The 27,787-nt window shown below is 34.7% G+C and overlaps 1 protein-coding gene across 1 annotated transcript in view; it reads right to left on the bottom strand.

Annotated features, from left to right (window-relative positions):
* The window catches only part of KIF14 (kinesin family member 14), a 67,348-nt gene that overhangs the window by 25,713 nt on the left and 13,848 nt on the right, over positions 1-27,787 (bottom strand). The window contains exons 9-22 of the mRNA XM_037825085.1: positions 27,391-27,507; positions 26,947-27,062; positions 25,448-25,620; positions 24,249-24,396; positions 23,935-23,998; positions 21,788-21,972; positions 18,406-18,508; positions 17,398-17,558; positions 15,506-15,653; positions 14,901-15,053; positions 4,410-4,536; positions 1,884-1,977; positions 1,239-1,377; positions 94-194 (exon numbers count right to left, since the gene is read on the bottom strand). Coding sequence (XP_037681013.1) covers positions 94-194; positions 1,239-1,377; positions 1,884-1,977; positions 4,410-4,536; positions 14,901-15,053; positions 15,506-15,653; positions 17,398-17,558; positions 18,406-18,508; positions 21,788-21,972; positions 23,935-23,998; positions 24,249-24,396; positions 25,448-25,620; positions 26,947-27,062; positions 27,391-27,507 — 1,829 coding nt within the window. The remainder of the gene's footprint in view (positions 1-93; positions 195-1,238; positions 1,378-1,883; positions 1,978-4,409; positions 4,537-14,900; positions 15,054-15,505; positions 15,654-17,397; positions 17,559-18,405; positions 18,509-21,787; positions 21,973-23,934; positions 23,999-24,248; positions 24,397-25,447; positions 25,621-26,946; positions 27,063-27,390; positions 27,508-27,787) is intronic.

Below are 27,787 nucleotides of genomic sequence, written 5' to 3'. Positions count from 1 at the left end.
TATCCATCATGACCACAGATAGTTCTTTAAAAATAAGTAAATGATATATATGTATACCGAGAAAAAGAAAACCAATAACAAAAACATCTTTACCTCCTTCTAGAAAATGAAGAAACCGATGTATTTGTAATGTCAGGCTCCCATTCATCTTCAGGATCACAAAAGACATCCTCACCCTTGTTACCACCACTACTCTAAGAAAAACAAAATATAGTTTCCATTAATTATGAGTTAAAAAATGTTTAGCAACTAAGAAAAAAAGTTTAAATACTTTGTTACATTTAAAACATAAAATTAGCAAAATTACAGGTTATCTGATAAAATTAAAACTCAACCACATGATGCTAGGCATTAAATATTAAAAGAAAGCCACTAATTAAAAAAAACAAAAATCATTAAATAATTCAGAAATAATATATTTGAAATTCAGGAGACATAGTAAAAACAAGCGATAAAATCCATACAGATAAGCTGATATTAACACAGAGAAAAATTTACTTCATACTCATACCTCTCACAAAATACCCCAATAAATTCTATGTGGCTCGAAGAGGCAAACGTTAAAAAACAAAACAAAACAACCAAAGGAAAATGCCAAGGATTGGAAACTTTTCAGTAAAAATTCTCAGATTCACTAGTAGCTAAAATGTAAATTAAAGCAAACTAGTAACATTGGTAAATGGACACTATTTCTGGAAAGCAATTTGGCAGTGAACATCAAAGTCTTAAAAAAGTTCCTAGTTTTTGGTACAATTTTGGAAAATAGAACACAAGAAAAGAATATATCAAAAACTAATATGTACAGAGATACTTTGGGTTGTGACTACTAAAAATAGCAAACAAAAAAAAACTCAGTCATAAGGAAATGTAAATATGTAAAATATGTAAAAATGTATAAATACACATTATTAGTCACAGGAAGTTTGTTTCAAATGATGCAAACTGCTTTTATGTCTATTGGGTTTCTTCTTTCTATAAGCTTAAATGTAAACTTTTAAAAAGACATAATTATAACTGAAATGATTCAGCTCCAAATTTCTCTTATTACAGTTATTACTATATTAATACAACTCCATTTACAACAAAATTAAAGTAAATGTACATAATTGTTAAAATTTGTTGGTTTAGGTAATATGATAAATTGTCTTTCATTTGCCAAGTTTTCTTTACACAGGATAAGTCACTTTTATATTTTTTTATTTTAAAAATTTCATAAAGATTTTATTAAAATTCCAAACCTCATAAAGTTCTTTCATTGCTGCAAGCTTAGATTCAAACTTTTCCAGACTCCAGAAAGTTGAGATCCCTAGTTGCAGGTTGCGAACCTGAACCTGAACAGAAGTTTCAGGACTACTTCCTTTATCTGATACATCATGTCTGAAAGAAAACACACACACACACACACACACACACACACACACACAAGCTTATCTTAAAACCAACTCATTTATGCTATGAGTTTTCTAGATTAGAATAACTTCCATAAAAATTAGCTCACTAATTAAATCTTTCCATAGTGGAGTATTTTTATTACAGTAACAATCATGCTAACTACATACTATATAAAAATATGTTATTACATAAGAACTTTAAAATAAAAAACTAACAATTTATATTTCTTTAAAAAAGTGGAATAGAGATAAACCCATTCTCAATTCAGAAGAAAATTACTAAATTCCTAAATACAATTCTTTTGTTTATAAAAACACTAGCATGTTAATTGTTGAAAGCCTTTTCACTCCAGAATGAGTTCTGAAGGAGGAATCTGAAGTTTCATTGCGGATTCTGACAACAGCTCTTTCTCAGAAAGGCACTATAAAATACCATGACTTTAGAGTTTAAAACAAAGAAGTACTTTTTAATTAAAATAATTAATTACTCACCTGCCAAAAACATAATATTTTCTTAATTTGTTGCTGATAGCATTGGCTTCCTGAATCATCATTGAGAGCTTCATGGAGCTCCAATTTGGCTGAACTAATACAAAGCATACAGAGAAGATTCAAAGTACATATATTAATATTAACATTTCATTAGGCAGACGAATTCTGAAAAAAAAAATGAGTTTAAGCAAACCTTTTAACCCTACATTGCAGAAGAATGAGGATGATATTTGAGTAACTTTTCTTCAACCCTCATTGGTAAAACAAAATATTCTTCATATAAAATGAGGTTTTTCCACCCCCTTTCAATATGAACAAGTTAGGGTGATCACTGCCTAGATACCCCTGAAGACGGAGAAAGAGATTAGTGAGAAGAAGGGGTAGTAACAAACAAGATAAGATTTAACAAAGGTCTGTGAATACTGAAGTTTTAAATATAAATATAAATTTATATATATAAGATTCTGGGGTGTTGGAATAGCTGGAAAGAAGTAAATGACAAGGTAGAACTATAACCTATAACATTTTTTGAAATTTGCTCTATAGATACTCATTGAATTGTGCTTTGAAAGTCTTCACCTTTCTATATATACCCTATATTGCATAATAAGGAAAGAACTGAAACTGCGGAACTATAACCAATAACAATTTTTGAAATTACCTATATAACTGCTTGTCGAGCTGTACATCAAAAGTTAACACCTTTCTGTATGTATGTTATATTTTACAATAATGGAAGTTGATGAAGTTGTGGAACTGTGACCTATGACATTCTTTGAAATTTGCTAACTACCTGTTAAATCGTACTTTGAAAGTTATCACTGCTATGTATATATGTTAAAGTTCACAATAAAAATGCATTAAAAATGAGGTCTTTCACTTATAGAGGAATGGAAGAAAACTGAAGTTGATCTTGTGAGGATTAAGATTTTTTAAGAGAGGAAACACCAAGGTCGGTGCTTTTCTTCCGAATTTCTTTAAATATTTTCCTTTCTTAATCTCTAATTTCTTTAAAGTATCAGGTAAAGTACATTACAACCTTACTTATAAAGAACCACTCCCTCCTTTTTTATTTTGCCTGAAAATTAAAAAAAAATATATTTTTCCAGAACTAAAAATAGAAAAGGAAAACAATTTAGTCTATAATTCCATATTTCCTAATTTAAGATTTTATCATAAATATTTTCCAAATTGTTCAGTCAGATTTATAACTAGCATTTCACTAAAAAACACTTTTTTGGAAGTCTAAAATTTATATTCATATGGATAAAAAAATCAAGTACTTATTGCAAGACACTATTCTAGGCCCTGAGTGGAATAAAAAAGATGTACTAATAAATCTAGTTATTTATCTCTTGCAACAGATATAAAGAGTATTAATATTCTCAGCTGCTTAAAAACAGAAGTTATAGAAATCACACAAATGCCAAAAAATTGAACCTGAATCTGAAAGGTCTGCAGATTTAACCACTTTCTAGGAAATATAGGAGCAGAGGAATATATTAAGCAACAACACAGAGATACAATCAGCAAAATGCAGAATTTGGGAAACTCTGCAGGACAAATGACCTTATATCTCCAACAAATAAATTACAAGGGGTACAAGAAGGAGAGAAAAAAGAAGAGAAAATACACAGATAAAAAGAAACTTTTGAGACATGTCTACAAAATACCAGTTGTGGATTGTGTTTGTATCCTGATTCAAACAACCCAAATGTAAAACAATATTTGTGAAACAAACCAGGAAATTTGACTATGGACTAGATATTTGAGGACTGTAGGAAATTATTTTTAATATTTTTAGGTATCATGATAATATCATCATTATGCTTAAAAGAATGACAGAAAAAAAAGAAAGAGGAGAGTCCTCATCTAATTTAAAGATACACAGAGAATTATTTACAGATCAAAAGATATGATGTCTGGGATTTGCTTCAAAAAAGTCCAGGAAGGTAGGAGGACTGAATAGAGCTGAAACAAGATTGAGCATGTGTTGATAATTATTAACACTGGATAATAAGCATATACAGTGTTACAGTAAAAATATCTCTACTTTTGTAGTTTGAAATTTTCCGTAATGAAAACCTTACAAAAGGTTGATATTAAAAAACATGCTGAGGTCTACAAAGAAACATAGAGAAATTTACAAGCAAACCAAAAAATTTCCAAGTGAAAAAGAAAAAGCACACAATGATAAAGTATAATCTAGAAATATACTGATAAAATATAATCTAGAATCTAGAAAATAAGGATTAAGGATTAGAATAAGAAATCATGTTTTTAAAAAATAGTATATATTAAAATAATTCTTGGAATTTTGTTTACTATTCTGCTTATGAAACAAACATTTAAAACAATCATTGCTACACATTTATTTAGATCCAAAAACGTCAGCAACATCTAGAATAAAACATTTTGAATATACAAAAGCAATTAACTCTAATATTTTAGTAATTACATTCATAGAGGTATGGGGTAACATACATAATTTTTAGAAAATGTCAGCTAAAATCATGATATACTCACTTGTAAAAGTTTTCTCCCTATTACTTCGATTCTGCTGTAGAATTTGTACTTCTTTCGCAATTTTTTGCTTCTCAGACTCTAACGCTTCCAGAATTCTTGCATGGCGCATGCTGTGGTGTTCTAAAGCCTAGTTGATATTCATTCACATAGAAACCACAAATGAGAATATGCAAAGAGAAATCAGAAAACCAGATTAGTAATGGTAACACACTATAATTAAACCTTACTTTACAGTAGGCTTTATTAAGCATAAAAAGGTTTTTTTAATGCAATTTTATTGAGATACATTCACATAACATACAATCCTCTGAAGTATACAATCAGTTGTTCATAGCATCATCATTTAGTTGTGCACTCATCACCACAATCAATCTTTGAACATTTTCATTACTCCAAAAAATAAAATAGAAATAAAAATAAAAAAAAACATCCAAAACATTCCATTCCCCTCTTCTCCCCATTGTTCATTTACTTATTTACTTTTTAAACACTCATTCAGTTTTTTTAACTTTATCAAAAAATTAAAAAACAATTAAGAAACCTAACATTTCAAACAAAACCAAAACAAAGGAATAAGAAAAAACACATAACCTAAAATAACTACATTGTTTCCAACATGTTCCTACTATATCCCACGAAAATTAACAAACCATAACCAAACAAAGGAAAAAGAAAAACAAATAACCTAAAATCACTACACTGATTCCAACATGTTCCTACTCTACCCCAAGAAAATAAACAAACTATAACAAAAGGAATAAGAAAAACAATTAAACTAAAATAACGACATTGCTGCAAACTTGTTCCTACCACACCCCCCAAAAATTAGCAAACCATAGTCATTCCTGAGCATTCCCATAACATTAAGTTTACCCTCCATAAATATCTGTTCTTAACAGATTGTCATTCCCCCTTCATTATTTGCTCTCTATTGCTAGGACCCCTGCATTCTACAATATAAACCACTTATTTTACATTTTTCACAGAGTTCACATTAGTGGTAACATACAATAGCTCTCTTTGCATAAAAAGGTTTTAAAAAAATTTTTATGAAATGATTTCTTCCCATAACAGTCATTAGAAATTTTTGATGACATGGATTAATCTTTTTCTTTCCATTAATAGGAAGTAAAAAACCTTAAAAAGAAAAAACAGAAAAGGAAAACCTGCTCAAAAAGGGCCACACTCAAGAAAATTTATTGACTAAATTAAAAAGTTAAATTCATTTTTTTAAATTACTTTAGTTATCAAATAAAAAAAATTTCCAAACAAAATAAAGCAAAGCAATGGGATAAACAAATATCTTGAAATAGCTGCATTCCTTCCAATACACTCCTACCATACCAAAAGAAAAAAAAAAGTTAAATTCAAAAGACAAAAAAAATCCATATAACCCAATAACAATAATTATTATTTTTCAAGCTTTAACTTAAAATTAAGTAATACAGCTCTATGTTTTTCTCCAAAAAGACTTTGAGGTGGTGCATTAACTACTTTGTATCCTAGAGTTGGCTCACAGATGTATTATCACTTCAGGGTTACTAGGAGAATTTTCTTCTACCACTAGTCCCCAACTTGGAAAAAAAAAAAAATAAAACTACCATTTAAGCGTTAAATCTTTTTTTTTTTTTTTTTTTTTAATACAAAACAAATTGTACTTTCGATTGTTTACAGTACCATTACATAGTTGTACATTCATCACCTAAATCAATCCCTGACACCTTCATTAGCACACACACAAAAATAACAAGAATAATAATTAGAGTGAAAAACAGCAATTGAAGTAAAAAAGAACACTGGGAACCTTTGTCTGTTTGTTTGCTTCCCCTACTTTTCTACACATCCATCCATAAACTAGACAAAGTGGAGTTTGGTCCTTATGGCATTCCCAATCCCACTGTCACCCCTCATAAGCTACATTTTTATACAACTGTCTTCGAGATTCATGGGTTCTGGGTTGTAGTTTAATAGTTTCAGGTATCCACCACCAGCTACCCCAATTCTTTAGAACTTAAAAAAGGTTGTCTAAAGTGTGCGTAAGAGTGCCCACCAGAGTGATCTCTCGGCTCGTTTTGGAATCTCTCTGCCACTGAAGCTTATTTCATTTCCTTTCACATCCCCCTTTTGGTCAAGAAGATGTTCTCCATCCCACGATGCCGGGTCTACATTCCTCCCCGGGAGTCATATTCCACGTTGCCAGGGAGATTCACTTCCCTGGGTGTCTGATCCCACGTAGGGGGGAGGGCAGTGATTTCACCTTTCAAGTTGGCTTAGCCAGAGAGAGAGGGCCACATCTGAGCAACAAAGAGGCATTCAGGAGGAGACTCTTAGGCACAAATACAGGGAGGCCTAGCCTCTCCTTTGCAGCAACCGTCTTCCCAAGGGTAAAACCTATGGTAGAGGGCTCAACCCATCAAACCACCAGTCCCCCATGTCTGTGGTCATGCCAGCAACCATGAAGGTGGGGCAGGCAAACACCCCTGCATTCTCCACAGGCTCCTCAAGGGGGCACTACATCTTTTTTTTTTTTTCCTTGTTTGTCTTTTTTCTTTTCTTTTTTTTTTTTTAACTTTCCCTTCTTTTTTAAATCAACTGTATGAAAAAAAAAAGTTAAAAAGAAAACAAACATACAATAAAAGAACATTTCAAAGAGACCATAACAAGGGAGTAAGAAAAAGACAACTAACCTAAGATAACTGCTTAACTTCCAACATGTTCCTACTTTACCCCAAGAAAGTTACATAATATAGCAACATTTCAGTGAACTTGTTCCTACTACATCCATCAGAAATTAACAGACCATAGTCATTTCTGGGCATCCCCAGAACGTTAAATAGCTTATCTGTTCTTCTTGGATTATTGTTCCCCCTTCCTTAATTGCTCTCTACTGCTAGTTCCCCTACATTCTACATTATAAACCATTTGTTTTTACATTTTTCAAAGTTCACATTAGTGGTAGCATATAATATTTCTCTTTTTGTGCCTGGCTTATTTCGCTCAGCATTATGTCTTCAAGGTTCATCCATGTTGTCATATGTTTCACCAGATCGTTCCTTCTTACTGCCGCGTAGTATTCCATCGTGTGTATATACCACATTTTATTTATCCACTCATCTGTTGAAGGACATTTGGGTTGTTTCCATCTCTTGGCAATTGTGAATAATGCTGCTATGAACATTGGCGTGCAGATATCTGTTCGTGTCACTGCTTTCCGATCTTCCGGGTATATACCGAGAAGTGCAATCGCTGGATCGAATGGTAGCTCTATATCTAGTTTTCTAAGGAACTGCCAGACTGACTTCCAGAGTGGCTGAACCATTATACAGTCCCACCAACAATGAATAAGAGTTCCAATTTCTCCACATCCCCTCCAGCATTTGTAGTTTCCTGTTTGTTTAATGGCAGCCATTCTAACCGGTGTTAGATGGTATCTCATTGTGGTCTTAATTTGCATCTCTCTAATAGCTAGTGAAGCTGAACATTTTTTCATGTGTTTCTTGGCCATTTGTATTTCCTCTTCAGAGAACTGTCTTTTCATATCTTTTGCCCATTTTATAATTGGGCTGTCTGTACTATTGTCATTGAGTTGTAGGATTTCTTTGTATATGCAAGATATCAGTCTTTTGTCAGATACATGGTTTCCAAAAATTTTTTCCCATTGAGTTGGCTGCCTCTTTACCTTTTTGAGAAATTCCTTTGAGGTGCAGAAACTTCTAAGCTTGAGGAGTTCCCATTTATCTATTTTCTCTTTTGTTGCTTGTGCTTTGGGTGTAAAGTCTAGGAAGTGGCCTCCTAATACAAGGTCTTGAAGATGTTTTCCTACATTATCTTCTAGGAGTTTTATGGTACTTTCTTTTATATTGAGATCTTTGGTCCATTTTGAGTTAATTTTTGTGTAGGGGGTGAGGTAGGGGTCCTCTTTCATTCTTTTGGATATGGATATCCAACTCTCCCAGCCCCATTTGTTGAAAAGACCATTATGGCTCAGTTCGGTGACTTTGGGGGCCTTATCAAAGATCAGTCGGCCATAGATCTGAGGGTCTATCTCTGAATTCTCAATTCGATTCCATTGATCTATATGTCTATCTTTGTGCCAGTACCATGCTGTTTTGGCAACTGTGGCTTTATAATAAGCTTCAAAGTCAGGGAGTGTAAGTCCTCCCACTTCGTTTTTCTTTTTTAGAGTGTCTTTAGCAATTCGAGGCATCTTCCCTTTCCAAATAAATTTGATAACTAGCTTTTCCAAGTCTGCAAAGTAGGTTGTTGGAATTTTGATTGGGATTGCATTGAATCTGTAGATGAGTTTGGGTAGAATTGACATCTTAATGACATTTAGCCTTCCTATCCATGAACATGGAATATTTTTCCATCTTTTAAGGTCCCCTTCTATTTCTTTTAGTAGAGTTATGTAGTTTTCTTTGTATAGGTCTTTTACATCTTTGGTTAAGTTTATTCCTAGGTACTTGATTTTTTTAGTTGCTATTGAAAATGGTATCTTTTTCTTGAGTGTCTCTTCAGTTTGTTCATTTCTAGCATATAGAAACATTACTGACTTATGTGCATTAATCTTGTATCCTGCTACTTTGCTAAATTTGTTTATTAGCTCTAGTAGGTGTATCGTCGATTTCTCAGGGTTTTCTAGATATAAGATCATATCATCTGCAAACAATGACAGTTTTACTTCTTCTTTTCCAATTTGGATGCCTTTTATTTCTTTGTCTTGCCGGATTGCCCTGGCTAGCACTTCCAGCACAATGTTGAATAACAGTGGTGACAGCGGGCATCCTTGTCTTGTTCCTGATCTTAGAGGGAAGGCTTTCAGTCTCTCACCATTGAGTACTATGCTGGCTGTGGGTTTTTCATAAATGCTCTTTATCATGTTGAGGAAGTTTCCTTCAATTCCTACCTTTTGAAGTGTTTTTATCAAAAAGGGATGTTGGATTTTGTCAAATGCTTTTTCAGCATCTATTGAGATGATCAATTGATTTTTCCCTTTCGAGTTTTTAATGTGTTGTAATACATTGATTGTTTTTCTTATGTTGAACCATCCTTGCATGCCTGGAATGAACCCCACTTGGTCATGGTGTATGATTTTTTTAATGTGTCTTTGGATTCGATTTGCAAGTATTTTGTTGAGGATTTTTCAATCTATATTCATTAGGGAGATTGGCCGGTAGTTTTCCTTTTTTGTAGCATCTTTGCCTGGTTTTGGTATTAGATTGATGTTAGCTTCATAAAATGAGTTAGGTAGTGTTCCATTTTTTTCAATGTTTTGAAAGAGTTTGAGTAAGATTGGTGTCAGTTCTTTCTGGAAAGTTTGGTAGAATTCCCCTGTGAAGCCATCTGGCCCTGGGCATTTATTTGTGGGAAGATTTTTGATGACTGATTGGATCTCTTTGCTTGTGATGGGTTGGTTGAGGTCTTCTATTTCTTCTCTGGTCAGTCTAGGTTGTTCATATGTTTCCAGGAAATTGTCCATTTCTTCTACATTATCCAGTTTGTTGCCATACAGTTGTTCATAATATCCTCTTATAATTTTTTTAATTTCTTCAGGATCTGCAGTTATGTTACCTTTTTCATTCATTATTTTGTTTATATGGGTCTTCTCTCTTTTTGATTTTGTCAGTCTAGCTAGGGGCTTGTCAATCTTGTTGATCTTCTCAAAGAACCAACTTTTGGTGATATTTATCCTCTCTATTGTTTTTTTGTTCTCTATGTCATTTATTTCTGCTTTAATCCTTGTTATTTCTTTTCTTGTACTTGGTTTAGGATTGGTTTGCTGTTCATTTTCTAGCTTCTTCAGTTGATCCATTAGTTCTTTGATTTTGGCTCTTTCTTCCTTTTTAATATATGCGTTTAGTGCTATAAATTTCCCCCTTAGCACTGCTTTTGCTGCATCCCATAGGTTTTGGTATGTTGTGTTCTCATTTTCATTCGTCTCTATATATTTAGCAATTTCTCTTGCTATTTCTTCTTTAACCCACTGATTGTTTAGGAGTGTGTTGTTTAACCTCCAGGTATTTGTGAATTTTCTAAGTCTCTGATGGTTATTGACTTCTAATTGTATTCCATTGTGGTCAGAGAATGTGCTTTGAATAATTTCAATCTTTTTAAATTTATTGAGGCTTGTTTTATGTCCCAGCATATGATCTATTCTGGAGAATGTTCCGTGAGCACTAGAAAAGTATGTGTATCCTGGTGATTTGGGATGTAATGTCCTGTAGATGTCTGTTAAATCTAATTCATTTATCAGATTGTTTAGGTTTTCAATTTCCTTATTGGTCTTCTGTCTGGTTGATCTATCTATAGGAGAGAGTGATGTGTTGAAGTCTCCCACAATTATTGTGGAAACATCAATTGCTTCCTTTAGTTTTGCCAATGTTTCTCTCATGTATTTTGTGGCACCTTGATTGGGTGCATAGACATTTACGATTGTTATTTCTTCTTGCTGAATTGCCCCTTTTATTAGTATGTAGTGGCCTTCTTTGTCTCTCAAAACATCCCTGCATTTGAAGTCTATTTTATCTGAGATTAATATTGCTACACCTGCTTTCTTTTGGCTGTAGCTTGCATGAAATATTTTTTTCCATCCTTTCACTTTCAGTTTCTTTGTGTCCCTGTGTCTAAGATGAGTCTCTTGTATGCAACATATTGATGGTTCATTTTTTTTGATCCATTCTGCGAATCTATATCTTTTAATTGGGGAGTTTAATCCATTTACATTCAACGTTAAAACCGTGAAGGCATTTCTTGAATCGGCCATCTTATCCTTTGGATTATGTTTGCCATATTTTTCCCTCTCTCTATTAATATCCTTTATTGTACCCATACCGAATCTCCTTAGTACTGAACCTTTCTCCAGGTCTCTCTGTCCTGTCTTTGTTTCTCTGTCTGTAGGGCTCCCTTTAGTATCTCCAGTAGGGCAGGTCTCTTGTTAGCAAATTCTCTCAGCATTTCTTTGTCTGTGAAAAATTTAAGCTCTCCCTCAAATTTGAAGGAGAGCTTTGCTGGATAAAGTATTCTTGGCTGGAAATTCCTCTCACTCAGAATTTTAAATATATCGTGCCACTGCCTTCTTGCCTCCATGGTGGCTGCTGAGTAGTCACTACTTAGTCTTATGCTGTTTCCTTTGTATGTGGTGAATTGCTTTTCTCTTGCTGCTTTCAGAACTTGCTCCTTCTCTTCTATGTTTGACAGTGTGATCAGTATATGTCTCGGAGTGGGTTTTTTTGGATTTATTCTATTTGGAGTTCGCTGAGCATTTATGATTTGTGTATTTATGTTGTTTAGAAGATTTGGGAAGTTTTCCCCAACAATTTCTTTGAATACTCTTCCTAGACCTTTACCCTTTTCTTCCCCTTCTGGGACACCAATGAGTCTTATATTCGGACGTTTCATATTATCTATCATATCCCTGAGGTCCATTTCGAGTTTTTCAATTTTTTTCCCCATTCTTTCTTTTATGCTTTCATTTTCCATTCTGTCATCTTCCAGGTCACTGATTCGTTGTTCAACTTCCTCTAGTCTTGTACTATGAGTGTCCAGAATCTTTTTAATTTGGTCAACAGTTTCTTTAATTTCCATAAGATCATCCATTTTTTTATTTAGTCTTGCAATGTCTTCTTTATGCTCTTCTAGGGTCTTCTTGATTTCCTTCATATCCCGTACTAGGGTCTCATTGTTCATCTTTAGTTCTTTGAGTAGCTGCTCTAGGTGGTGTGTCTCTTCTGGTCTTTTGATTTGGGTGCTTGGGCTTGGGTTATCCATATCATCTGGTTTTTTCATATGCTTTATAATTTTCTGTTGTTTTTGGCCTCATGGCATTTGCTGAACTTGATAGGGTTCTTTTAGGGTTTGTAGACCAGTTGAAGTCCTTATCTCTAATTTATCAGATCTACAGCTTCGTGGAGTACACTTTCTCTAACTAACCAGCAGGTGGCGTCCACGAGCCACCTGTTCTCCACAAGCCAGATCTCCCCTGCTTAGCCTTTTTGGTGAGTGGGGGAGTGAGTCTTGTGGGGCCCAATTGGTGTACCAAGCTTGCGTGTGTAGTTGGTGTTGCCTGCCCTGTATGTGGGGCGTGTTTCTGGGCAGTCGGGGAGGGGGGGTGGCCCTAACAATCAAATCTCCCTGATGATCCTAGAGTTTTAAAGCTGCTGCAATAGTCTAATCCTTCAGTTCAGTCCTGCCACAGTTTGTCTCTGCCACTGACCCACAAGTCCTTGGTATTGGCGTATGGCTCCTGAGACTTGCAAGTGGGCCCCTCTTCCAGGCTGTGCACCCCGGGTCCTCTGTTGAGGGATGACTGTGCTATGTCACAGGTGAGTGCCGTCCCCCCAGGGCAGTTCTGGGCTGCTGGGCTGTGTAGGGAGGCTCCCAGTCTGCTCAAATGATGGCTGAATGGGGCTTTGTTAATTCACACTGCTCCACCTTCCCAGCTCTGGGACCTTCAGCTGAGGTTGCAGGGAAGGCTAATGTCCACGCCCAGTTTTGTGGTGTGTGCCTGTTATTTGAAGCACTTCCGTCACACTGGGTTGTCTGGGGCAGCTCTGGGCTATGGGGCTGGCGATGGGCAGGAGTGTTTCCTGTCCACCAGGATGGTGGCTGTGAGCGGACACCCCCCTTTTCTTGGGAAGTTGTGTTGTTTAGTGAATTTTCTCAGCCACTGGAATATTGCCTTTTGTCTCAGAGCTCTCTTAGTTCTGCTCTTGACTTGACGTGCCCAAATTTCAATTCTTTGAAGCTTTCTGTATTGAGCTTCTTAGAGTAATTGTTTTAGAAAAAGCAAAAAGGATTTAAAAAAAAAAAAAAAAAAAAAAACGGCCCTCCTCAGAGATCTAATGGGTTATTGAAATGCTAATAGACAAAGCAACCAGGGCCATTAAGGAAAGATGCACAGGGCAGAGAGATCAGCTTTGCTTCGGGATTTGCATATGCGCCTCAAGGCCTGATCTCCGCCCTTCCCCTTTCTGTGTTCACCAGAACTCGAAAAATCCTCTGCTTTTATTTTGGAGTTTTTCGTGTTGTTTTTTTTCTATGTCTGTCTCCTCTCTGCTGGGCTGGCTGCTCTCAGAGTCTCTGGTGTCTGGTCTCAGTCTATCTATGGTTGGAGTTTGAATTAGTAGAATGAGTTTCCGATAAGAGCAGTCACTGCAATTCTCCCTTCTCCTTCCCGGAGCTGACAGCCCCTCCTCCCCCGGGACTGAGCCTGGCAGGGAGGGGCGCGGGTCCCCTGGCCGCAAAAACTTACAGATTTCGCTGATCTCAGCAGTTCCACGTTTTCATGAGTGTTGTATGAAGTATGCCCAAAGACAGACTGCTCTGTGGTGTCCAGTCTACGCAGTTCCTGGCTTTTTACCTACTTTCCTGGAGGAGTAACTAAAACATACAGCTCACCAGTCTGCCATCTTGCCCCGCCCTCTAAGCGTTAAATCTTAAGATTGAGATATAAGGGATCAAAGCAGAGATTCCAACAGTGGCTCCTGAACTTCAGTATTCAACAGAATCACCTGGAGGGCCTGTTAAAACAGATTCTGGACCCCATGCCCAGTTTCTGATTAAGTAGGTATGGTTTAGGCCTGAGAATTTGCATTTCTAACAGGTTCCCAGGTGATGCTGATGCTACTGGTCCAGGGACTATTCTTTTTTTTTTCAATTCAGTTTTATTGAGAAATATTCACATTATCCTATAATTATCCATAGTGTACAATCGTTCACAGTACCATCATACAGTTGTGCACTCATCACCTCAATTTTTGAATATTTTCATTACTCCAAAAAAAATAAGAATAAAAATACAAGAAGAACACCCAAAACATCCCATCCACCCCCACACCCCCTTATTATTCATTTAATTTTTCTTCCCATTTTTCTACTTATCTGTCCATACAAACAAAAAATGCCCGAAAAGGTTGATAGTAAGGTGACTCAAGGCATTAACACTGACATTCTGGCTTTATACTTCAGTCTTCCGAAGTTCGTTAACGAGTCTGTCCCTGAAAGATGTCTCTGCCCTTAAAAAGCTAACAAAGTTAGGTAACTGAGTTCATTAGACTGAGGTAACAAACACCCTACTGAAACTTCTCTTAGGAAACAGTCCATCTTGCTGCTCTTTCCACAGGCAGATAATGCTTCATTTTAATATCAGAACATGACTCAGCATAAGAGCTATGCCTTTCTTACGTCTACACATTGCACCTCAGTACTATTTCATTTATTTAAATTATTAGTCATGACTAATCACAGGATAGTGCAGAAGCATAAAAAGAGAAAACTGTGAAATGGAATGAGCTGGAATTAATAGTTCTGACTCCTTTTAAAATATCTGTGTGAGTAGATCTGTGAGCAGTACCCAGGACATAAGCTTTCAGGCAAGACGATCCCTTCCCATCTGAAGACCTGGATTTAGTCCAGATACCATGAGGTCTTTAAAAAAAATACAAATCTAACTCTTTCTCAGAATTGAGCAAACTACCTATAGAATGAAATTACCTGTTTTGTAGCCAAAGTCTCCATCTCTAATCGCTTTTTGTTGACATATACTTCCTGTTCAAGATGTTGCTTTGCCTTTTCCAATTCTTCAATCTTGTAATTAGCCTTTTGGTTACTTAATTCCTGGATTTTCTTCCTCTGAGATTCTTCTTTCTTTAAAGAACAATAATAAAACATAACTTGGGAAAAATGCAAAGCAATAAAAAAATAGTACAAAAAAGAAGGCACTAAAGTCCCTTTTTAAATCAATGCACAAAAAATCAATGTACTAATGGAAAAGTTGCCCCACAGCTTCTCTACCCCATTCTGATGGACTAATCTAACTATAAATAAACCCTCCTCTGAAAGAAGTTTCTGGGAACACAAGATGACCAATAAACCATGGACAGAAGACAAGCTTCTCTGACTACTTTTCTTCTTTCGGTAACCATTGTCTACTACCAACTTGCTTCCCAAAATAAAATTAAAAGCTAAGACTCAGTGTAGTTGACTCTCTAATCTTTAATACTCTCCCATTCCCATGCAAGGACATATTCAATTACAGCTAGCAATGCATCACTTAGGGTAAACTATGAGAGAAAGAATAAACCAATTTTGCCTTTTACCAGTTCTGCTTCCAGTGCTTTTATTTTGCTTTCATATGTAGCTTTTTGAGAAGAAAGCTCTTGCTGAGCCATTTCTTTTGCAATTTGGATTCCTTGCATCATTTCTTCCTTTGCTTTCAAACGTGCCTCTTCTATTTCTGCTTCAAGTCTATAACGTGGCAAAATAGTTACAGGGTACATTGTCAAAAATTCTTTATATACCATAATAGTTCTTAATCATATTAACGTTTTCCATTGAACAAAAATTTAAATCCATCTCAAATTTTAATTTCTGACATTCTTTCGACATTGTTCTTAAATTTTTATTATCTTATATTTAATTACTATTGCAGATGCCTAATATTTAGAAAATAAATTATGTAAAAATTGTTATAGTAAACACTGCAGTAAATATTGTAATTAACATAATAAAACACAAAAATAAGAGAATTTGATGTCAAACTAATAGATCAAAAATTATATATCATATATCAATAACTTTCAATTCATCTTTTGTTCATTGATTAGGAAAATACTGAAATGACTCTAAAGCGTACAATGTGAAGACTTATAAAGTATAGCTCGTGCCGTATATTTTCAATCATTTATAATAATTTGACGCCATTATAAGTCAAAACATTAAATCAGCTTTGTCATCCCTTACGACACAGGGAGAAAGCATCTACCCTAATAGAAAACTAAGAAGTTCCTTTCTTCTCAACAAAAATTAATGCTTTCACAACTGCATTGTATGTAAGTTTCCATTCCCAAATCTACTAGAGAAAGAATAAGAATGTCAAAGGAAGAAGGGCTAAAGCAGGTTCAGGTTTTTTAAAAGGTGATTTGGCAGGGTTAGTGTGGCCTATACTAGTCATTCTTGATTCTTTCTCCCTTCACTCTCTCTGGCCATCAAGCTTTGTTGACTTTATCTCCTTATATTTCTCAATTTCTTCTACCCAACCACACTAATTATCTCACTTGACTAGTGCCTCAGTTGGGTTTGCAGCCTCTAAATTTCCTCTGTCTCTAATCTGTTCTCCAGACTTGGGTCATGGTGATCTTTATCTTACTTAAAAATTCTTTAGTGACTCCCATGTCCCTTAAGATAAGGCCCAAACTCTTAAGCATTTTATTTATACTTTAGAAGGATACTGCTTAAGTTAGAAACCAACAAAACTATATGAGCTCAAACTGGGGCAAAAGAAGGAAAGAAAAGTATGGTGTGCTCCCCCAGTTTTCTCTTGGCTAACTTCTAATAGTCCCCTTCCAGGACTCTTCTGGGGAGATATCTTCTTATCCTCTAGAAACCTCTGCTGATCACTATTCTGGGCAAGTGTTACCCCATCAGCTTCCATACTGCACAGTGCAGGATCCTATCAGGGTACTGTGTCATAGCACTATGTCACAACTGCCCATCTATCTATAATCAGCCACATAAGGTGATGAACTCCCCTGGATAAGAGCTACATTTCAATTATTATTGTTTGTACCTCTAGTACCTAGAGTACCTAGTACAGTGACAGGAACATAATAAATGTTCAAAAAATGGTTGTTGAATGAATGAATGAGGCAGAGACAGGATCAAGAATTGTTTTACATTGACACTCTTACAGTCAGCAGCACTATTAGCACTAATATTCTGGTTAATTTGACAGGAAATGACATTTGATTACTATTACTAAAAGAAAGAATGAAAGGACAGAGGCAAAGATTGAGGTAAGCACCTACCAGGTACCTGTAAAATTGACTGACCATCGATTAAGATAAGGAATCCATTACACCATGAGAAAAGATGATATCATTATAAAACCAGCACCCAAAGAGTTAACTACTGGAAACTAATACAACTAACTAAATGTCCCTTGTTGATTTTTCCCATATACTTACTATTTCACAAAAACAATAATACTCACTGTGATCTCTGTGCCATGAGCAACTCATTTTTTGCAAATTCAAAGTCTTTGGGGCCCTCACTTATAAGAGTATCTCTACAGGATGGTTTTTTCCCTTTCTGGACTTCTACTGGATGATTAAATCTAAAATAATGATCTCCACCAAGAATCACCCGATCACCCTAAAGCACAAAAAAATTTACTATTTGAGGTGAGTTTGAACCAAAAAATTACATAGGACGTATCATTATGTTCAATTCAATACAGTTTAGTAATTATTAATGAGTAACATAAAAATCATAGCAACATTTATTAAATAATTTCTATATGCCAAGCATTGCATTGGGCCTTTACATATATATATATTCTCTCACTTATGTCTCACACCCAATGAGATATACAGTATTATCACAATTTTAGGAATGAGAAAACTAAGAGCACAGCGCTTACAGCTTAATAATAATAACAATAACAAGCATTCGAGAATTTATTATTTGCAGACACTGTGCTAAGAGCTCTACATGAATTATTATTTCATCTAATCCACCAATACCCCTGAAAGGTAGACTATATATAGGGTGACCATATGTCTCAGTTTGCCTGTGACAGACTAGTTTATGCCTGTTTTCCTGATGTAATTATTCATAATGCTCTTGAAAGTGTTTTGACTTGGGTGATATTATACCATCACCCTGGTTAAATAACTTGACAGAGGTCACATAGATAGCAGACAGCAGAGCCAGGGCTTCAAGCCTGTCTGAACTGATCCCAAAGCCCAGCTCTTTTCTGGACACAAAATGATGCTGTCAATGATCAGCAATTTGAATACTGGTTCATTGCACTATAAATTCTGTCTTAGCACAAAGAAAGACACGTATTGATTAACAGGAAAGAGAATTTTAGAACTGGAAAACTCCTTAATCTAGTTCAACTGCCTTATCTTACAGAAGAGAAAACTGGGACTGAAGGAAATTAAACGACTCACCCAAGGTCAAACAATTTCTTATATTTTAGCACCATTCAACTTACATGATGTAATACTGTAGGCTCCAAAATATGTGTTCCATTTACATATGTCTTTGCTTCTCCAACTGGGATAATACTCACTGTCCCATCAAAATTTGTGATAAGACTGTTAAGATTAAAAGCACATTGTTACAATTACAGAACACACTAAAAAGTAAGAAAAAGGCAATACGCGATAAATCAGCTTGGATTATTTCTTTGGTGTTAAGTTTCATGTCAGTTTATAAAAAAAAATTTAAAATTCTTTATTTTGCTCCAACTAGATTATGAAGTTTTGGTTAAAAGAAAGCCTGGTCCCTCTAAGCTACATGTGAAGCAACTCTATCCATCAGTGGTAGGAAGAATTTTCATTGTATGTATTTTGATTATAAAATTTTAAAAATATATAACAATCCCTCTCTCCAAAACTGGAAAAAATTTTTTTCAAGGGAAAAACTTCAAAATATTAACAGTGGTTAACTATAAACAAAATGTTTTTTAGTTATTTTTAATTTTTCAGTTTTCTGTTTCTGTTTTTACATCTGAGCTTTAATAATAGAAAGAACAAACATTTTTATCCTCATGAAAAGTAGGGGAATCCAGAGGATTTATAAAATAAAATCATACTCCTAAATCATCTAACTAACTGGACCCTGACCATAAGGTGATACCACAGAAAATAAGCCATAAATGTTACCTATTCCTTTGAGACTTTTTATTCAGAGCATAGGAAACTCCAAAGTCCAATTTCTCTTTGAATTAAGAAATAGAGAGGAAAAGAGAAAACTACAGAAAAAAGCTAAATCCTAACCAAAAACTTCTAGCTGTTGATTAGGTTATAAGATCTTTAATTAAAGAATAATAGTTCAATTATAGCATCCAGAGAAAAGTATCAGAGAAAAATAATTCACTCCCAGACAGTACATCCCTCCTATCAGTCCTTTCTAACAGGTAAAAGTTTAAAAAGTATCTACTTATTCCAATCCCTGCCCCACTTCTATCTATTCTGCCATCAAAATTCCTTGACCTAGAATTCTGTTCTCACACATTTTGGCATTGACTACCATCTCCTTTATCTATTACTATTTCCCCATCAGAATGCCACCTCACACTCAATCAAATATTTCAGTATCCTGAATTTGCCTTAATATTAGCTTCCCTCTTTTAAGTCATTCCTTCAACACAGGACATACTCTCCCTTAACTCCATTATCCTTCAAGGTCCAACTTAAATGCTATACTCATCCAAGAAGCAATTCTTTAAAATTCTCTTTACTTTCAAGCACTAAGAATGTAGAATTCATCTAATACTTAATATACATTGATAGATACTGAAGTTTGTTCATTTAATGAACCCCCACATGCCAGATAAAGTGTCAGCTGGTAAAGACAAACATGAAATCAGCCCTCATGGAGTTTACAGTCTGGTGAGTAAGACAAACACTGAGGAGTGTACTAAAAAGGAGATACAAAGTACAAGGCAAGCAGGGACTTCCTAGTCCCCAATTAGACTGTGTACTCTTTGGGGGCATGTTCAATACCTTTACCACCAAAGAAATAATAACTGTATTTACTTGTTATATAAAACAATTAACAGAAGAGCACAAAGACCCTAAGAACAAGAGGATTAGCCCTACTGGATAAAAAGACTTAAAAAGCTAAAATAATTAAGACTATAGGGTATCAAAGAGAAAAAACAGACCCCTATATTTTTGAAAACTGTTGTATGAACACCACAGATCACAAAAAAATGCAGCAACACACTACTCAATATATGGTCCTGGGATAACTGGTTATTCACAAGGAAAAAGATGACTTTAGATCACTACTTCACACCGAACAAAAAATTCCAGAAGACTTAACATTTAATGTGAAAGCAAAACTTCAACACATCTAGCAGAAAATTTAGTAGTGTTCAACAACAGAAGAATGGATAAACAAAATGTGGTATAGTCATACAATGGAATGTTATTCAGCCTTGGAAAGGTGTGAAGTTCTGTTACATGAGACAACATGGATGAACCTTGAAGACTTTGTGCTGAACTGAAATAAGCCAAACACAAAACGACAAATATTGTATGTGCTCACTGATATGAAAAAATTAGGATAGGCAAATTCAAAGCAACAGAAACTAGAATACTGTTTATCAGGGGCCAGGGTGGATGTAGGGAATGGGAAGTTAATGCTTAATTGGTACACTTACACACACATGAAACACCATACTGCTCCTGTTTCGGTTCTGTTTCGGGTGACTGAAAAAATTTTGGTAATGGATGGTGGTGATGATGTGAGAACACACTGTGAATGTGATTATCAATGACTTGTAGATTCAAAAATAGTTAAAATAGGAAATTTGGGGTTGTATATATGTTACCAGAATAAAAATTTTAAAAAGCCACAGAACTACAATATTGAACCCTAATATAAACTATGAACTACAGTTAATAGCATAATTATAATGTTTCATCAATTGTAACAAAGTTACCATACTAATGCAAAGTGTTAATAATAGGGAAAACTGCATGTGTGAGGAGTGTATATGGGAACTCTGTACTTTCTGCATGAATTTTCTATAAACCAACAACTTTTCTAATTTTAAAAGGAGTGCTGCCTAGAAGTTTTTTTTATTATAGCATATTTAGAAAATCATGTTGTTTATACTATATCTATATATAATATATAAGATTTAAATAATACATTTATTATATTGGGGTAAAGAGGCTGCTCACAACTAGAGGGAGCTCAGCTGACAGGGTCAGTATCTCTGCTCTCCATCTGAGGAACTCACCCTGGAAAACTCTTCACATTTGAATCTGGGAAATGTACAAGAATGCTCATAGCAATATTATGGTAGCAAAAAATTGGAAACAACCTTAATGTCTACCAACAAAATAGATAAATTATGATAAAATAATAGATAAATTCATTCAATGATCCACTTCATAGCAATGAAAATCAGAGAGGATCAACATGGATAAACCTTGAAACCTACATTGCCATCCCAACAATGCAAACAGCACGATGCCACTCACGTGAAGTCCACATGAAACAAAATGCTTCAATCTGGCAAGCCAATGACAATTTCTGCCATAGAAGATGGCCAGAAGTTTATGTTCATGCCCATGATTTTAATCCAAGAAAAGAAATTGTCCCTCAAACCAGTAGATCAAGTACACCAAAACAAAAAGAGCATTATATTGTACCTTATATTGAGAGTAACTGATCTATCATCCCTACAAAACATTCAGAACATCTGCTTTTCCTGGCTAAAAGATGCGTTTGAAGAATTATACCAAAGAATCGTTTCTTTCACAACAAAATGCCTCATTTGAAGGAAACCACACATAATCAACATATAGAAGCCTACTGAAAAAGGAACAGATGCTTTTTGTAGAAGAAAAACATACCAATGATCATCAGCAATCAGTACCCCAGATAACTGAATATCATGGCGTGAATTTGGTTTATACTTCCCAACTGTAGTTTTTCCTTCTTTTATCATATATAGCAGCATCTCTGATAGCTGAGGATCTTCATTGAGATTGACGAGATTTGGCAAATGGTTGTCCATTTGAAATGTAATACCTGCTTTCTGGGAGAAGTCAGGAAAAAAAATTATTAAATTCACCTAAAATAAATGGTCTATGTTAAAAATGAAAATCATTCTATATGAAGTCTCAATAAATTAAAGGTTTCTTAGAATCTCTTTACCCTTTTAGAATTTCTCCTTCCTGACTTTCCTATGATGGTTGCCATTAGACTTAGAATCTTATAATTATGTTGACCCTCCTTTGTCTTTCATCATTCTCACATTCTTATAATCCATCACAAAATTGTACCTATTCCTACTGATCAATATCTTTTGAAAGGATCAGTTTGAAAGATCAGTTTCTTTTTTGTATCCTCATTGGCATCACCTTAGTTCAAGCCATTATCAAATGATATCTAAACTACTGCAGCAGCCTTGGGATTGCCCTGGCAACAATTTCCTTCTCTCTACCTATCACAATTTTACCCAAGTTTCAAAGCCCAACTCAAATCTCATCTTGTCCATGATGCTGGCTTGGCTATTCCTAAGGAACTTTCTCCTTTCCTCTGAATTCTTCTAGGACTTCCCTAACAATTATTTGAAACATTTCATTTACTGCCAATACCTTTGTTCTTTACCCATTCTCTCCAATCTCTTTTAGAACCTCACTCCGTTAAGGTGTTTTCCAATTCCTATAAAATGTTCAAGTCTCTTCCATCCTTTAAATAAACAGAAACAAAACAAACAAACAAACTTTTCCTCAACCTCACAGCCCCGCTTCTCTGACTCCTACGATTCTCACCTAAGATTTTCAAAGAGGCTACATGGATGGCTCTGTTTCCTCATCTCTTAGTCATTCCTCAAGCCACCATCACCTGGCTTCTTCCTTCACCACTACAAAGACTTTGTAACTTCAAAATGCAATGCAATCAGAAAACTGGGAATCATTCTTGACTTTTCCATTTCTCTCAATCCTCACATCCAAAAAAAACACCCGATCCTATTAATTTTACTTCCTTTCTATCTCTTGACTCTCTACGCGTTCCCACTGCCACTGCCTTACTCCAATCTCCCATTATCTCTTGCCTTAACCAGAGCAACAGCCTCCTAAAGGGTTAACTTCCCTGCCATTTCAGTCTCTCCTTCAAATTCATCTTTTACACTATTACCAGAGGAACCTATCTAAAACCCAAGATTACTTCCATCACTCCCCTTCCACTTAAAAACTTTCAATGACTCACACTCACCTTAGTCCAAGTTCCTCACGCCATCACAATCTGAACCCTGCATCTCTCTCTGTTGAATCTGCCACTAGCTCTAATTTCCAGGCATATAAAACTTCTTAATTCTCTGAACATCCAATCTATGATGTGCCTCTATAACTTGGACACAACATTCCTCTGCTCAGGAAGTTTCTACTTCATTAGACTAGCAAATTCCTGCATATTATGCAAAGCCCTGCTTAGTTGTCCCTTTCTATTTGAAGACCTCCTTTATAAACACTTTCATCAAAGTTAATTACTCCTTCCTCTCTCCTGCTTTTCTATCTTTTATGTACTTTTCATTGCATTAGGTTGAACCATACGAAACTGCCAGTATACAAACATTTCTTTTTACCCTGCAAAAATGGCAGTTCAACATAGTTCAATAAGTCATACCACATTTCAGATATCTAACTACATTTTGTAATCCCTTCTCTGGCTCACATGCTCTCTGAGGGCTGGAACTACATCTTATTCACCTTAGCATCCCCCTGTGCCTGGCACAGCATAGACATTTCATAGATGTTTGTTTGTGAACCAAAGTGAATAAAACTGGATGGCTTGTTTATATTTTTACACTCCAATTAGCTTATAAGTTCTAAGCAATCACAAAATTGATCTTAAAATTCTTTATATTAATTCACCTTGTGATACTATGTAGTTTAGAATCAGTATACAACAAATATTTAATAAATTAAATTTACATATTCATTGGCCTATTTCTCTTTTGTTTTCAAATCAGTTTAGAAAGTTGAAATGGTACCTCTAACTCCTTTGTTTCTTGAAGTTTTCTTTTTTCAGCTTGTTCAAACTTTTCTTTCCATACTCTTTCCAAAGACAAATAAAACAATAGAATTAAAAACATCCTACTATAAAAGACTGAGAATCAAGAGACTAAATCATCAACAGAGACAAGGGAACCACCTAGGAATATTTTAACATATGACAGTCTGGGGGTGGGTACTCAATTCATAGTGAAAGTAAGGAGAAAGATAAGACTCAGCTTCCTCTTAAGGCCCCACCAGTCCTGATTCCAAGGCAACACAATTAAAATTTAAAGTTTTGACTATATTCTACCTTTGCATTTCTGCCATGTCTCTCTCCTGTTGATGAAGTTTCATTCTTAAAGATGCTATTTCTTGCCGACAGAGCCTATATCGTCCGGGGTCAATATTTCGATTGTTGCTTTGAGCAGCTTTCAGCTTTTCAATTTCTGCTTTCAATTCTAAATATACGTAAAAAGATGCATGTTAATAACATTAACTATACAATAATTTTCACATCAAGCAAAATCTTCCAAACTTCTATTTTATTTGAAGTTTTAAATATTATTAAATATTTGCAGAAATCAGTTTTACTTTATTTATGTAACCTATAAATCTCTTACTTACTCTTCAATTGTAAAAGTGCTCCAATATTAGTGAATTTTCTCCCCTCATAAGGAGTATGGCTATATAATGCTGTCCAAAGTGGGATACTTTGAGAAGGAAAAGGGGAACTAATAATTATACAGGAACAACAGACATAAACTGGGACTGTCCCAGGCAAATCTTACTCATATGACCTGCTGGATAAAGATAAAAGATTTTTCAACCTGGAATTCAGAAAACTGATTTTTAATGATAAGGGATCCAAAAGGAAAGGAATAGACCCTTATATAGATAACTGATTCTACCCCAGCCCATTTCTCTGAAGTACCTAATTCACCTTCTACTGCTAAAATGGGCCAGAGGACAAAGCACAAAAATGATGGTTCCACATAAGCAAAGATAAAACCGAACACACAAGATTCCTTGCAGTAGGTAAAGTCTATCCTAGGTGAGCAATTAACGAGAGGTAAATAGAAAGTAGAATTTAGCATCTAGCCTGTGCTGAAAATTCAAGATCAAATAGCCCATGGATTGATAAACCAAGTCAGAGCTGATCTGATAAATGGGATGACAATGGAGAAAAGGTCATAACAAGAAAAAATTTAAAAATAACTTTATTGTTATTTTGCCGCACCCATCTGGGACTCATCTTAAAATTATTTTTCTATGCTACTGCTTCCCCTTTACCCATACTCTGTTCTCCATGCTCCTTTTCTGACTGTTTTCCCCCTTATTATTTATTTTCTTTCCCACTGTCCTTCTACCTATCTTCTTCCATCACTGTGGAATGATGACTAGAATCTATTGTAAATAAATATGAAGAAAACATTTAATTCTGAAGTTGCATATTTTCAAGACTAGAATTTGAGACTAAACTGCTGCAAAATAATTTTATAAAAAATTCACCTCTAATTAACTTAGCATTCACATCTTCATTTACTTTGGCGATATTGACTATCAAACGAGCTTGTTGAGCATATCTAAGTGTGCTTAGTGTTTCATCTATGTTGCTGGCAGCAGGACTAATCGTAGCAATCATTGCAGTTTTTGAGTTTCCTCCTAGACTTTCTTTTAACAGCCTTTAAGGAAAAACAGTCATAATTAGACTTTACTTCTACAGAGACCTAATAACAGTAATTATCTAGAAAGAACAAAACAAACTAATAGGTTCTATAATACAATATACTCTTTATTCAAATAGCATTTAAAACTTTTTTTGGTATTTGCAGGTATTTTCAGATCTCATATTTTATTTGCTCTTATACTTTTTATATTGTTTCACAAAGCAATAATCTGTGCAGAGATTTTAAAATATGGTTAATGATCAAATACCCTTACTAGACTGTGAGCTACTTTAGGAAACAGACCGTGTTTTTTGGTTATCTTTGTACTATAGTGCCACTACATCCTTTTTCTTTAAAAAAAAAAAAAAAAAAAAAAAATTTCATTCACAGACCATACAATCCATTGAAAGTGTATAACCAATGGCTCTCAGCATAATCACAGAGTTGTGCATTCATCACCACAATCAATTTGAGAACATTCTCATTGCTCCAGAAAGAAATACCACAGTTTTTTTGAAGCAGATGCTCAATAAATGTGGACAATAATGAATGGACATATAAACCAAAATTTTTTATTCTACTATATGCAAAAGCCTTATTTTAGGGGAAAAAAAGAGAGTATGAAACTAAAAAGCATATCATTTACTAATGCAGTATGGATTTCACTATTCTTAACTTTCAAAAAGCATGAAAAAAATCAGATTTTTCTATACAGTTTTGAAGTGGCAACCACATTATAATAAACCAATTATAATGACACATTACTGTCATGTGGGATGCAGTATTTATCAGAATTGTGTATTAATGCCTATAAAATTACACCTATACAGGTGTAATTTATATTAATGTATCCAAAATTAAACGTATTCATTAATTAAAACACTTACTTAGCACCTATGTGCTAGCCAGTGTGTGCTAGGCAATCAAAATTATTTAAGCCCACTTTGCACACATAGTAATATGTGATACCATATATGTTCACCTATTAGGCTTGAATAATAAGTATAATAATAGTGGTTTACATTTGTATAGCACACAATATGTATTAAGAGTTTTACAAGAATGATTTAATCCTCACCAAAGACCTAAGAGGTAGCCAATGATATTATTCCAGTTTCACAGATGAGGAAATAGGCTCAGAGTATTGATTTGACCAGTTACACAGCTTGCAAGATGCAGAGCCAAGATTAAAAACCAGGCAGTTTGACCCAGAGTCCAAACTTTTAACCACTAGGCTATATTCCTTCTCTGTCCAATGTTATATGAAATCAGTCTATTATTATTTTCCCCATAGTATTCATTATATTTTATACAATTTTTTATAGTTCAAAAAATACTTGCCAGGTAAGAACAGATTCACGATAAGGAATAAAAACTCTCTTTCGGTTTGCTTGTTCAGAGAGTGCAGATATAACCTTTCCCAAAGTTAGCAAGGACTTGTTAATGCTCACACCTTCCTATATATAAGATAAAAAGCCTTTTTAATTTAAAATAACTGACCAGCAATACATTTATTTCACAAAATGCATTTCTCCCCTTATATAGTTACTGAAAAAAAATAATTTCTTCCATTAACTATCAACTTTATGACTCAAAATTTATTAAAATATTTCCTTGAAAATTAATCATAACCAAAGAGTAGGTATACCTCTTTAAATCACAGCAATGCAGTCTATAAACTGCAGAAAAATATCTTCGTTTTTGTTTGTTTATTTAGTTTCTAATATCCTGAAAAAATGCCCACAGAAATAAGTGTCACCAAAATGAGAAAAGTAGCATATTTACCTTCAGCCGATCTCCACTGGTGTGAGCTGTGGAGCAGCGCTCACTGCCTGCCAAATCTATTAGATTTATGCGACTTACTATCCTGTGATCATGTTCTTCCCCTTCCACAAATTCTGTCTGTAGCAAAATGATATTGAAATAATATAAGTTCTTCTATTACTTACCATCAAGATAAGTCTTCAAAAAGGAAAACTAAACAAGATTATAAAGCATTCATTTATTTTAAAAGCATTTCTTCTTACAATGTATCAGTATTGGTTTACCAATTGTACCAAATGAATCACATTAATGGCAAGATGTAAATTAATAGGAGAAACTGCAGGGGATGGGTGTTGTATATGGGAACTCTGCACTTTCTGCACAATTTTCCTGTAATCCTGAAACTTCTCTAAAAATA

Source organism: Choloepus didactylus, chromosome 2, assembly GCF_015220235.1.
Source record: "Choloepus didactylus isolate mChoDid1 chromosome 2, mChoDid1.pri, whole genome shotgun sequence".
In the NCBI taxonomy this organism is placed as follows: domain Eukaryota; kingdom Metazoa; phylum Chordata; class Mammalia; order Pilosa; family Megalonychidae; genus Choloepus; species Choloepus didactylus.
The sequence above is the reverse complement of the archived record's forward strand: the minus strand, read 5'-3'. Positions and strand labels throughout refer to the sequence as shown.